Here is a 13,181-nt window from a genome sequence, read left to right as displayed (position 1 = left end):
CTTCTTGAATAAAATGATGGGAGAAAATCGTGCTGCTTTACGCATGGCAACAACAAAACAAATTAATATCTTTGAGGAAATTGTCTACAACATGTTACATTCTAAAAATATTAAACTATCTACGGCGGAGGTGAACAATGGACATCCAATTCATACCACTTGGTGACACTTTCGCCTACAAATAAAATTGAAAATGCCAAAAAAATACTATTTAAGTTTTCGAAAAAAGTTACGACAATGAAGTTGATACGAAAGTATCATGTTATTCCATGCGAAAATGATTTCTCCCTATTTTTTAAACAGATTTTCAAATTCACTCACATATTTTATCACCAGACAATCAAATAAAAGTAAATAACAACTAGATTTCTATAATAACAGTAATACAACGACCGAAAACTCACATATCGGTCTGAAGAAAAAATACTGACTATCCTCAATCCGCAGGCTTATATACCCTCCGATAAATGAGGCGGAGCCTATTGCGGGACAGTGGGCGGTCCGATGGCACCTTTCACTGTTAACCGCCGGCACGGCCACCCTCCCCGCCGTCACTTCTTTTAACCATCTTCAGATTTCACCTCTCCGCCTTTAGTTCCGCAATTTGATGGTGGAACTGCAGTACATATTTTGGTCGACAGCCTGTTGAAACACTTGTACATTTTCATGCATCATTTTGATTTAGAACTTACATTACTGACTGGAAACTGGATTTTTTCCGACCAAAGTTTGGTCTTGGTTTTCGTTTCAACCATTTTCGTACTACGTTTTTCATTTGTATCGATACATCTTACATCAATAATAATAAACCAAACATACATTTATTTACATGATATCATTCAAGTAATCAATCAATTAATCATCGGATTCTTTCGTAGCCTGAATTGGATCCAACTTTGTGTCTATATTGATCTCTCGTTTCAGCAAGAAGTGCACAAATTCGTCCTCGGTGAAGAACGTGTACATTTTATCCGAATCATTTTTGAAGAGGGTGAGGTCCGTCTGGAAATGAGTACAAAATAAAATTAATAAAACATCTACTACAGTACCGATCCATCAGTAATAACAAATAGTGGTCCGAGGTGCGCATGGAGATACGGGTGTGATCCGATGTTATAGTTTTCTTTGAGGGGGAAACCTTCGCACATTGTACCACCTTGAGCATTGACAATCGAGGCGATGGAAAAGACTGAAAATATATTATTGCTTGTGGAAGACTGTCAAATAAACTCACCATTCTTCTGTTCCTTCATCACAATACAAACATAAACCCCAAACAAATAGGGCATTTCTCCTTTGGCCATAGCTTTCGACCATTGGGTTACTGTATCATATTCAACATCTTTGAATCTGACCTTCTCTACCAAGTATTTTGAATCTTTTTCGATGAGTTTCGGATTCTTCAGACAGTCTGTCATCCACGATTCCTTCACTATGATCACTCCATTCATTATCCATGTCAAGTATTCAAAACCATCAATTTCGAGAACGCCATCCGAATCAGTTTTCACGATAACATGAGTTGTCGCGGGGATAAGAGTCGGGGTGACCTGAAAACCGAAAATTATAGAAGAATAGCTTTAAGTAAACTTACAATAGACATAAACTTGTCCATAAAATCATTTGTCAAATCAATATCCGCCTTGTCTTCTGTATAAATGTGGAAGGAGCTTGATGGGAACACTTGTGGCACTCGTTTTCGGAATTTCTTATTTCGATATTTTTTATAAATCGCCTCGATTTTCTTATATTTCTCCACTTTCTCTGGATGTGTCTCCTGGTAATTCTCCGGTATCATCTGTTCGGGTGTCCTATTCTGATAATTCAAAAGAGACCGATCAGCTCCATTCTTGATGAGAACTTCCACGATTTCCGCATATCCTCGTTTAGTTGACAAGTGGAGAGGTGTGTTGCCGAATTCTGCGGGGAAAAATATTTGAAGTTTTTCAAAAACTACATAGAAACTGAACAAACCAGTAAACACATTAATATATGCTCCTCGTTTAACCTCTTTTTTTACATTGATAGCATGAATTTCTCGAGTCGCATCCATCAGAGCATTCTTTCCATCCTTACGATCCATGAATAGCTGAAAAACTCATTTTTAGAAGGCTCCTCCCTTTAAGTAGTAACTCACCGAGTACCTCCATCGTTTTTCGAAATCTTCTGGTTTCCCAATGTAGAACAAATACAAATTTTTATATTGATTCCGTCCCCTTTCGGTCAATCCGTAGATCAAAAGAACACCTATCACGATCAGAAAGAAGACACATATCGAGATGATTACGACTACAAGCCACGCATTTTTGACTCTGAAAAAGTAATTATGTGTATCCGTATATCAAGATGTCTCAACTCACGTCTTCTCATTCTTCGCTGTCAACCCAAACATTGTGTTAAACTCCTCTCGAATATTATCGAAACTCATTGAAGCAGCCATTAAATCTCCCGTGTGAGACGAGAAATCCAGATCCAAGTCAGCCAATTGCCGAGAGTTCTCAAGAGCAAATAGAAGTTCTTCATGTTTCAATGTAGATGGTTTCGACAATTGGTCAGCCACATCTTGAAAACCGTCCCGGAAATCATCTATTCCAGTAACTTTGGCCGCCGCGTTCAGTGCTTCTCGGAGTGTTTCAAAGTCTTTCGACACGAACTTCTTGATGGTTTTCTTGTTATTATTTAACACTTGGTTGTACTAGTTTCCGACAACTGCGTTAAATAGGGTAGCTAAACCCTGAGGTTTAGGTACTTGAGTCTTCCATCGTGTAGCGGTTCGTAAGTAAGACTCTCAATATTCAAATACACATTTATTTCTACCTCGAAAAATAATAAGAAAAGACCAGTCTCTCTGATAAGAGAACTGGACGGAGAGCCCCGATTGCGCCCGTAAGAGACCTTTTATAGGACTCTTATCGGTCTCAAACGGAAAGTTATAGATAAAAGAAATAAAACAAAAACGGTACCCTGACATTCTCAAGATTTTCCAGCCGGTCGATAAGTTTCTGGATTTCTTGTGGGCGATCGGTGTCGTTCCAAAAGTCTCTGAAAATTGTCAATTCAAATTACGGCTCCGCGACATTTCGAAACTGGGACGTTTCGAAACCAGCCGTTTCGCATCTGCGATAGGGCTTCCATCCGATCAGGGCAAGTTTGGGGACTCGCTACCCCTGGGCGGGTAATGACGGATAAATTGCCGCCCGGCTGGAAGTCCTAATCTGCGACATTCTGCAGCTAGCCATTTTGCAACTACGACGTTTCGCAACCGCACTTTTCGCAACTATTTAGGGCGAGGGAACACGTTTGAATACAATCTAATACAAGAAGAAGTTATGTGACCCGTTTTTTGACAAAACTTGGTTAAACTATTGCTAAATTTATGGTTGCGTAACGTCGTAGTTGCAAAACGTCGCGGAGCCCAAATTATGTCTCAACGTTGAGATCTGAAACCCACCTCAAATGTTCATGTGGATTCTTTTCATAAATCCATTCATCAACTTTCGGAGCATATTTCGTTGACTCCAAAAGCTCTTTCTTCAGTTGATAGGCACGAGAAATGTCTCGAAACACGCGAAGTCCCCTGCCAAACGTCTGTGATAACGTTGTCGAGTTCTTGAAGTTGACAATCAATTCCGAGTTCTTCGCACCTAAATTGTACACGAATTTCTCCAATTCCAAATAGTTCTTCTTCATTTTTTCAAATATTTTGAAGAAATCCATCGCTTTTTCTCCCGCGTTCTTATCGGTGAAGTATAACAAATGTTGCAAGAACGTCAGGATTTGCTCGAGCTTGTTCGTGTCGTAGTTGGTAGAATGAAGCTTTTTGTGCAATGAAGAACTTTTCATTATAGTCACCGCATCGTTCATAGTCTTCCCCAAGTCGATTTGGGTCAATAAATCATGATGGTAATGAAATTTGTCCTGAGAAGTGAACAGCGTTTCAAACTGTCCAAATAACGAGTTGAGCAGTTGAAAGTTCTCAACCATACCAATCGCTTTCTTATTCTCATCCAAGTTGGTAGATGACAATTGCAAGCCTCCAATCTCATCCAAAACATGTTGCAATGTTATAAAATCGTACGACCCGACAATTCCCGTGCACCACTCTCGAATCTCTTTTGCACTGGTGGCGATCGTTGAAATTGCTAAAAATGCTCTCGATGCATTTATCGAGAATTTAGAGGTGTCAAAAGTCTCGAAACTTTTCCAAGTGTTTTGGTGTGTTGCGGCAGCATTCGTTAGAAAAGATTCATTAGTATCGACGATCGAAAAGTCTTCAATATTCTTGAGAGACTCAGTAATCAAGTTTATAAAAAGCTGATCTTTATCCACTTTTTCATCAAACTCCGCCCAACTCTTCTTCAAATCTCCCAACTTCTTTGCAAACTCCCCGAATGGTTCGAGTGCTTCTTCAAGGTCTTTCGTACTCTTCCCCTTTGAAATCTCCTTTTGGAACCACGGACTCTTCACGTCTTCTGAAACCTTTGCCAAGTCATCATCCCCAGGGAATCCTGCACAAAGACTCGGTGTCGGTTTATTCTCATGGTCGGAGATGGTTTCCAGGAGAGGTGAAATTTTAAGAATCTTCTCGGAAAGGTGTGGTTTCTTCCAGTTGGTTCCGACACTTCTCAAAAGTTTCTTGATATAGTATATCGATTGATCGAAGGATTTCATTTTGTCTATCAAACCATTGAAATAATTAAGGGCTCCATTGAAAAAGAGGATATTTCCAACTTTATCAGTTACTTTTCTTGTTGTAGCCACAATTTTTTCATAATCTTGTATTGACTTCAAACAATCCTTCACCTCAACTGAATTAGTCTGTATCGCTATGGTCTTCTGTTCACCGTCTTGTAGGTCCTGTTCATTATTCATTGCAGAATAGAAGTTCCTGATTGTTTCAACAGTCGCCTTATTACAAATTGTCAAATGATTTTTGAAATTCTCGTCTTGGAATGTTTGCATCAAGTCGGCAATGTTGACTGGCAGTTCTGCCTTTAACGCTCCTTCCAAATATAAATTTATATCTTTGATCTCCTTAATCCTCTTCCCAATTTCTATAGGATTGTCAAATACATCTGAGCTGGCGTTGAATACACTTTGTAGATCATCATGCAGTTTCTTCGGATCGTATTCAATCAACTCCTCGAAACTTTTGGAATGAGTCTTCAGAAGTTCTGTGATGACGTCACGAGGCTTCAGATCTTTTCGAATAGATCCTGCGCGGAGAGCAATGGAATTGGTGATACGAGCAATGATAGAGAGATCGTTGTAGATGAGAGTTAGCGAGGGTTCCGCTGAAAATTGAGATTTTTAGAATGTATTTAGCTGAAAAACTAAAAACGCTAGACAAAAAAGTTCAACTGGAAGATAATGACAATGAAATAACCCACATTTTATCGAAAGTAACCACTTTTTTATATTGTTAGTTATAGTGGGGATACAAGCGTTGAAAGATATGAAGGGTAAAGAGAGACGCAGAGAAGTTAGACTATCTGCTTCTCTGCACACTCTCCCTCCCCTCTGTCCACTTCAAACTACCGTAACCCGTGAACCGAAAACGCTACAGAAAAGTTTCCAACTAATAAAATATGTGGAATTTCAAAAACTTTATCTTCCTAGTACACCCCTTTTCTATATATTTCCTCTGTTCTGAAAAAAAAAACAAAAACTGAATTACCTGCTACAGTACTCCCAATATGAGACCTCGGCAAGAATACAAAAACAACGAGAAAGAACTTGTGCATTTGATACATTCGTCGGTTTTGATATGCTGGATTCTGTAATACCTGCATTTTTCTAATTTTGATCTACTGAGAACTGGAAACTTACGAAATCTCGATTCTATGGGAGAGTCGACGTTGAAAAGTCAGTAATGATGGAGTCGATAACGGGGAATGAATAATTTTCGGGATATTTGGCCTTTCATCGATTTTTACGTGATGACCACCCATTATTCCAGTTTTCTGTTCAAGTTTTGCTCACGTGGATCTCACGCACGCGACGCGACCGCAGCGCTTCAAAAATTAGAAAATAAATTAAACGTGAACTCAAAAATCTTTTAATAAAGTGACCTGCCCCATTTACATAAACAAACCTCAAATCCACGTGGTGACACTCCAGTTACTTTTTCTTTTTTCCTAAAGGTCAATTCGAGCATCTTGTTCATTCCTCAGTCTTGCATACACAGTGAGTTGTTTATTCTTTCAAAAACCATTCAAAACAAATTTTTCAGTATTGTTTTGTTTGACTGTTACAAATATACAAAACAAAGCGTAAAAATCATCAGGAAGAGATGCGTTGCCACTACATCGTCATTCTTCTACTGATTGCACTCATTTGTTTTGGAGCAGGAGGCGCAGATCCCAGTGGAGTGAAGAATGGATCAAGTGAGTTGAAAGGGTCTAGGGAGTAGTGTCTAGGCCATAAGTTTTGCATTTTTCAGTGAAAAAATTTGAGAGTGTAGACTTCTTCATAGGGTTCGTAACGTTTCAAAACCTAAATTTTCAAAACCAGTTAAACTTTACGTGAATTCCTCAAATGCTTTTTTTGAGTGCATTTTAAAATTTTTGTGTCGAAAGGTCTCGGTTTCCACATGTCTGGTTTCAAAACGTCCCAGAGCCTTCTGAAGAGTAATTACACTGGAATAGACCAACCGTAGGAACGTATTTCTTTATCGAGCTGTAACTTTTTAGGAAGTCTTTTTACATAAAAGTTGTCAACTACAAAAATGAAGCTATTGAAGTTTCACACATTCTATCAGTTGAAAACTTTTTGTAGCTTTTTGGGTTAACGGGTTACGGTACTTTGAAACTGGAGAGGGTAGAGAGAGCGCACAGAAAAGCATACACTCTAGCTTCTCTGCGTCTCTCTTCACCATTCAAATTTTTCAACGCTTTGCTATAACTAACAATATGAAAAAGTTGTAAATACTATGTTGTTGAAATCAAAATGTATCAGTATATATCTGAAAACTCCAACAGCGCTCTACAATCTCTTCTTTCAGAATCCAATCTTGAAGAAGTCTACGGAAAGTTTGCCACAATCACCCGCATCACAAATGCAATCACCCTTCAAGCCGAAGGACTCCGAAAAAATGTGAAGGTTCGAGACGTGATTGTTGAGCTACTCAAAGCCGATCAAACAGTTTTCTCGACACTGATAGATTATAAACCGGAGAGCTTGAAGACTGCTCTGACAGGATTGATTGATAAATTGAAAGTGTTACGTTCAAAAGTTCGTTGGGATGATTGGGATGGTTTGGAGAAAACGAAAGGATGGCTCGAAGAGTTTGACAAGGGATTCCAGAAGTTTAAAAATCATACAAAATTTGAAGAAAAGGAGATGACATCTTTTGCTGAATTAGTTTATGATGACACCGCCACAATTCAATTCGAGACGTGGATCACTTTCTTCTCCAGTTTTAGAAACACCTGGCTAAAACTATCAAGTAAGACCAAAGCCGAAGCAGAAAGTGCACTGGACGTACTCAAAAGAAACTGTTCACAATTCATTCAAGAACTGTCACAGTTTCAACCAACAATTACCTGGATCAATTTCACAGTCATCTTCTTTGAACTTGATGATTCGCTATTTACATACAATATGGCAAAGGAACCGTTTGGAAAATCCCATAGCAAATCGTTGGATGTGGTGGAGAAGATATTCAAAGAAACTGATGGAATTTGGGTCGATCCGAAACGAAAAACTGGAAAAGTAGGGGAACCATTTAAATTTGCTGTTTCGAAGCTGAAGGAAATGCTGAAGGTGACGAAGAGACCTGAGGTCAAACTGACTATTGGGTTCCCGGAGAGCAGAGATATCGCAAAAGTGTCGGATGACTTGAAGAGTGAGTGGTTCCTGCAGAAAGTGATCGGAGGGAAAAGTGTCGAGCACCTAAGAAAAGAGCTCGCTGGATTCTTTAAGTTTGGAGAACTGATAAAGACTGTCGAGGATAGTTGGGAGGCATTTGCAACTGAATTCAACCTGAATGAGGGAGTGGCGGATAAGATGTCTAAGGAGATGGATGCTATCGAGGCATTCGAGGGTGGACCGGATGGAGAAAGACTGCTGAAAAATGGCAAAAGTAGTTTCCAAGCGTATTCTCGGGATGCTATGAACGCAGCCGAATGGAAACCGTACGAAATGGTTTTTGAGAAGGCGAGAGACCTGAATCAGAAACTGGAACAGATTCGAGGAGCTCTTTTGGAAATTCTAAAGACAAATAAGTACAAAAATCTCCAAGAAGAATTGGAAAATCTGCAAAAGGACTCGACTACTCTTGTCGATATCGGGAACGACAACAAATTTCAAGGACTGAAACAGACGTTGGGACAACTAAACGGTCTGATGATTTCTTTGAATGAATACATTGAGCTACGGAAGACGTTTCTTGGACTATACCCAACGGCAGAAGATGTTGAGAAAAAACTGAAGACAGTGGCAAGAACACTCGGAGATTTCGAAACGGGTTATACCAATTTGACGACAGATGGTTTCGATGCGAAAAAGTTGCTTCAGATGATCACGTTTTTGAAGAATGTTCGCTTACTTTCCGGGGAACACGGAGATCCAGTTATGAGTGTGCTTGAGAAGTTTTCAAAGTTGAGAGAGGACGTTTTTAAGGTGAGCACTAACTTTTATCCATTTAAAAAACTGAGCCGGCGCGTAACTCACTTCAAACGTATTATTATGAACTGAATAATATACCAAAATGTAGATCTCTGCGAGTTCTATATCCGTGGCCTACCACGGGCCGAATAGCTATTCGTTAGTGTGCCGCGGGCCAGACTAGAATAGTTTTTTTAAAGCCTTTTTTGCGTTTTTTGGCACTTTTTCCCGACACGCGGCTCTTTAATGTCTATAGTCCGTGGTAGGTCAGTGACATAGAAATCGCAGGGATCTACATTTTGGTATATTTTTCAGCTCATAATATTGAGTTTAAAGCGAGTCACGCTCCGGCCCATGAAAAAAAGTTTTTCAAAAATTACTGTGAAAATTTAGTGAGGGAAGAGAAATAATCCAATCGAAAACAGGCCACGCCTCTTTACCCTTTAGAAGCGCGCTTTATTCCTTGGCACTGTGCCGACCTCCATCCGCAGTAAACCCTATATTTCAGAACAACTTTGTTTGAAAATAGACTACCACTATCGTTGGGGTTACGGTAGGCGTGTGGCACCGTGCCAAGCGAGTTGCGAATCAAAGCTTATAAAATGTTCACTTGAATACAATGAGTAGGTGTACAGATAGAAATGTGGATTGATAGAGGTATCAGTGGCGCACGCGACGCGACCACAGCGCATTCTCAAATCCTCCGCAAATAGGAACATTCAAATCGAATTCGACTTTGTGTAATCGGCCTGCGGAAGAAATGAAATATGTGATGTTCCAACCCTTATATTAAATTTTTCCAGGCTGAATCCTTCGTGAAAAACGTCAAATCCAAATACAAGGAGAATCACAGCCCGGACAACCCGATCCTAAAACTGAAACATCCGGAAGAACTGTTGCTAAGTCTCGGAAGAGGAATGTACGTGTTGAGGGATATGTCAAAAGCACTCGTTCTGAAAAACGACCTTATCGCCTTCACACAGTTCCCTCAAAACTTTACAGATAGATACAAGAATTTTGTGTCGGCTAAATTCTTCAATAATAACAAGAAAATTATCTATAAGTTGTTGGAAGAGCTCGATGGGATCGACAAGTTTTCGTCTGGTATCAAAGATAAAGGACTCATGACAATGCGCACAATTTTCGATGAGGCTGCAAATCGGGTGGTCGGATTTCCAGAAGCGTTTCCTCGGATTGCTCATGAGCTTCCCGTGACTCAAGCTGAGAAGGAGATGGAAATAGTCAAGAGATTGGCAGAGTTGGACTTGGATTTCGTGTCTCACAAAGGGTATCTACAAGCCGCTTCGTTGAGTTTCGAAGAGCTCCGCATGTATTATGATGAGATTTTTGGATTGAATAAGAAAAAAGAGTGAGTCGTGTAGATGGCGAGGGTGTTGAGCAAGACAGTTACAGTACCGGCCAAAATGATATCATATTTTGCCTTTTTTTAGTTAAAAATGCCTAACTTTGAGAGTGTACTACGGTATCACTGATTGTCCCACCAAGTTAATTTTTTTACAGATCATACAGAACAAAGGTAGAGCTTCATTTTTGTAATAGACAAGTTTTTCGGACACTCCCTAGCAAGTTACATATCGACAAAGTACTTTCTCCCTCAAATCGACCAATTTCAGTTCAAAATAGAGTGATTTTTGAGCTGTCGTTTTTAAATGACCATAACCCTCCAGGGGGAAATCCGTACGAAAAAGTTGTCAACTACAAAAACAAAACTCTACCTTTGATCTGTATGATTCATTAAAAATCTACTAGATGGGACTATCAGTATCACCATGACACACTCTCAAAGTTGGACAATTTCAACTGAAATGATCAAAGTTTGCAACCTTTTGGCCGCCGGTATTCCCGATTCGCCGGGGGCTGACCACTCGCTCAAAGTTTGGCCCGGGGACTCAGAGTGGGTCTCGTTGCGGAATTTCGATTTACGGCGGCTCTTGACCGTACTTTAACCATTTTATACTACGGTAGTCGCGTCGAGACCCACTCCGCGTCCCCGGGCCGAATTTTGAGCAAGTGGTCAGCCACCGGCGAATGGGTAATACTGTAGATGCCGGAGGGTGTTCAATATGACAGTTGAAAACATTTCAATTTAGAGTCGAAGAGCAAAACTACTTGGTGCCGATTCTCATTTGCATCACAATCTTTCTTCTGCTCCTTATCGGTTTCGTCGCGATTTTCGGGTTGACTAAAACTGGACGGAAATTCTTCAAAAACTGGTATCTCTACTATTTCGCAAAACCAGCAGACTTTGAGAAACGATGGAGGTATTCGGTGAGTTGGCAATGTCTGAAATTAAATTTTTATTTATTTATTCCAAACCAGTTCTTCATGGATCGTCAAGACATGAAGAATTCGTTGATCGACGCAGTTCGAGAGATCAACACGACGAATGTTTTGAAGGCGGTGAAGAATGGAGCATACATTAATGTGTATAATGGTAAGTGGGGATACCGCTTTCATTTGACACTAGTGTACAAATAGATAGTGATAATGATAACAGAGACATGATGTGAAGACAGACGCAGAGAAGTTAGAGAGTCTGTTTCTCTGCACACTCTTTCTCTCTTCCATCTCCCACTTCAAACTACCGTAACTCTTAACCCTAAACGCTACAAAAAAGCTTTCAACTAGTGAAATGTGTGAAATCTCATTAGCTTTATTTTCCTAGTACAAAGGTATTTTCGATCTTTCACAAATTTTGAGAAAAACTTGAAATTCCATAACTAGAGCGGCACGGAATATCTATTATTAGATTTTCAGTCGACCACTTTTAGGAAATGCATTTTTAGTTACAGTAACATTGAAAATACGACCAAGTGAAGATTTCAATAAGAAAGAGAGACGCAGAGGAGTTAGAGTGTCTGCTTCTCTGCGCTCTCTCCCTCCCGTTCTCCTACTTCAAACTACCGTAACTCCTTACCCCAAAACGGTACAAAAAAGTTTTCAACATTAGATATGTGTGAAATTTCAATAGCTTCATTTTCCTAGTACAAAGGTATTATCTATCTTCAACAGGTTTTGAGAAACACTTGAAATTCTATTACTACCCCAGAGCGGTACTTCCGGAATATGCATGCTCGGGTTTTTGAATCTTTTGAATTGTTTTTAGAAGCCCAGATTCTCAAATCTTTATTTTCCAGATCACGGAAACACTCCTCTCCACTTGGCAACCAAACGCTGCTACCCTGAAATCGTGGAGATTCTTATTAAGAATGGAGCCGACCGTTCAGCCCTGAACTCCATGAACAAGACACCCGAACAAATGATCCCAGCCAACTGGAGAACCTCTCACACTACTCAGACAGAACATTTGGAACGATTTGAGAAGATTGAGAAAATTTATAAAAAGTATCGGAATAAGAAGTTCCGACTCCGTGTGCCCCAGGAATTCCCATCGAGTTCTTTCCATATTTTCATCAATGAAAAAGTGGATGATGAGCAGGCGGAGAAGTTTATCAAGAAGTTTCAGGCTATCGTGAGTTTTACTGAAAATTATTGAAAAGATGCTGAAATTCGTGAGTTCCAGACAACCAACGATCCCATTCCAACTACAACTCACTGCATCGTGAAAACCGATTCCAATGGAATTCTGGAAATTGATACAATGGATATGGTGTGTTGGATAAATAGTGGAGTGATAATGGTCAAAGAATCTTGGATGACGGATTGTCTGGATAACGAGAAGCTTATCGAGAGAGATTGTGACTATTTGGTAGAGAAGGTCAAGTACAAAGACGTCGTCTATGATACAGTAATCCCGTGGGCACAGGCGATGGCAAAAGGAGAAATGCCCTATTTGCATGGAGTTTATGTGTGTCTTTTTATCGAAGATTATAAATTTCGTAAGTTTTTTTTTGTTGAACTAATTACTGTAGCTATGGTAGATATATTAGCACGACGCGCGTCTTACAACCGCGCTCTACCAAAACCAAAGAAAATTGAGTGAGAAATTGAGAGATTCAGAGAAAATGAGAAATTTCTCAAGGGGTACTGTACTCAGTTTTCGTATAACTTATCCTAAATAAATGCCCGTTTTCCAGTTGACGCCCTCACCACAATGACTACCGCCCATGGTGGAATCTTCTGTATGTCTGACAAGATCCCCGACAAATCATTCCTCAAAGTTGGTGCCCATCCGTACCTCCACGCTCACTTGGGACCTATTTTCGTCCTCTACGACCAGACAACGGATGTGGCGAAGTATAGAAATGATCCGGATAAGATGTACACGTTGTTCACTGAAGAGGAATTCGCTGCTTTCATGTTGAAGAGAGGAATCAATGTGGACACTAGACCAGATCCGATCCCACTTGTCACAGAGACGGAGAACTGATTTATTGAGTGTAATTAAACTTGAATGATTTATTGATTGTAGAATAAAGAACATGAATTTGAAGTCGTTGTAATTATCAGAGTTGTACGAAATGACATTTTTCGATTTCCGGAATCCGGAATCCGGAACCGGAACGACGAAAAAACCGGGAATTCCGGAATTTCGGAATCCGGAATTCGGAATGATTTTATAAGTTTGCAAGGCCAAGCCATTTTTTCGAGTG

The 13,181-nt window shown here is 39.9% G+C and overlaps 1 protein-coding gene across 1 annotated transcript; it reads left to right on the top strand.

The window, feature by feature from the left end:
• Positions 1 to 6,292: 6,292 nt before the first annotated feature.
• On the top strand, positions 6,293 to 12,958 carry GCK72_009065 (uncharacterized protein; the record flags this gene model as incomplete). The annotated part of the gene is made up of 7 exons (XM_053727192.1): positions 6,293 to 6,386; positions 7,004 to 8,622; positions 9,411 to 9,976; positions 10,719 to 11,062; positions 11,766 to 12,100; positions 12,152 to 12,467; positions 12,666 to 12,958. 7 exons carry the CDS (start codon positions 6,293 to 6,295, stop codon positions 12,956 to 12,958), a joined length of 3,567 nt encoding a protein of 1,188 aa, XP_053586769.1.
• Between the last annotated feature and the right edge of the window lie 223 nt (positions 12,959 to 13,181).

Source organism: Caenorhabditis remanei, chromosome III (assembly GCF_010183535.1).
Source record: "Caenorhabditis remanei strain PX506 chromosome III, whole genome shotgun sequence".
Lineage (NCBI taxonomy): Eukaryota > Metazoa > Nematoda > Chromadorea > Rhabditida > Rhabditidae > Caenorhabditis > Caenorhabditis remanei.
The sequence above is the reverse complement of the archived record's forward strand: the minus strand, read 5'-3'. Positions and strand labels throughout refer to the sequence as shown.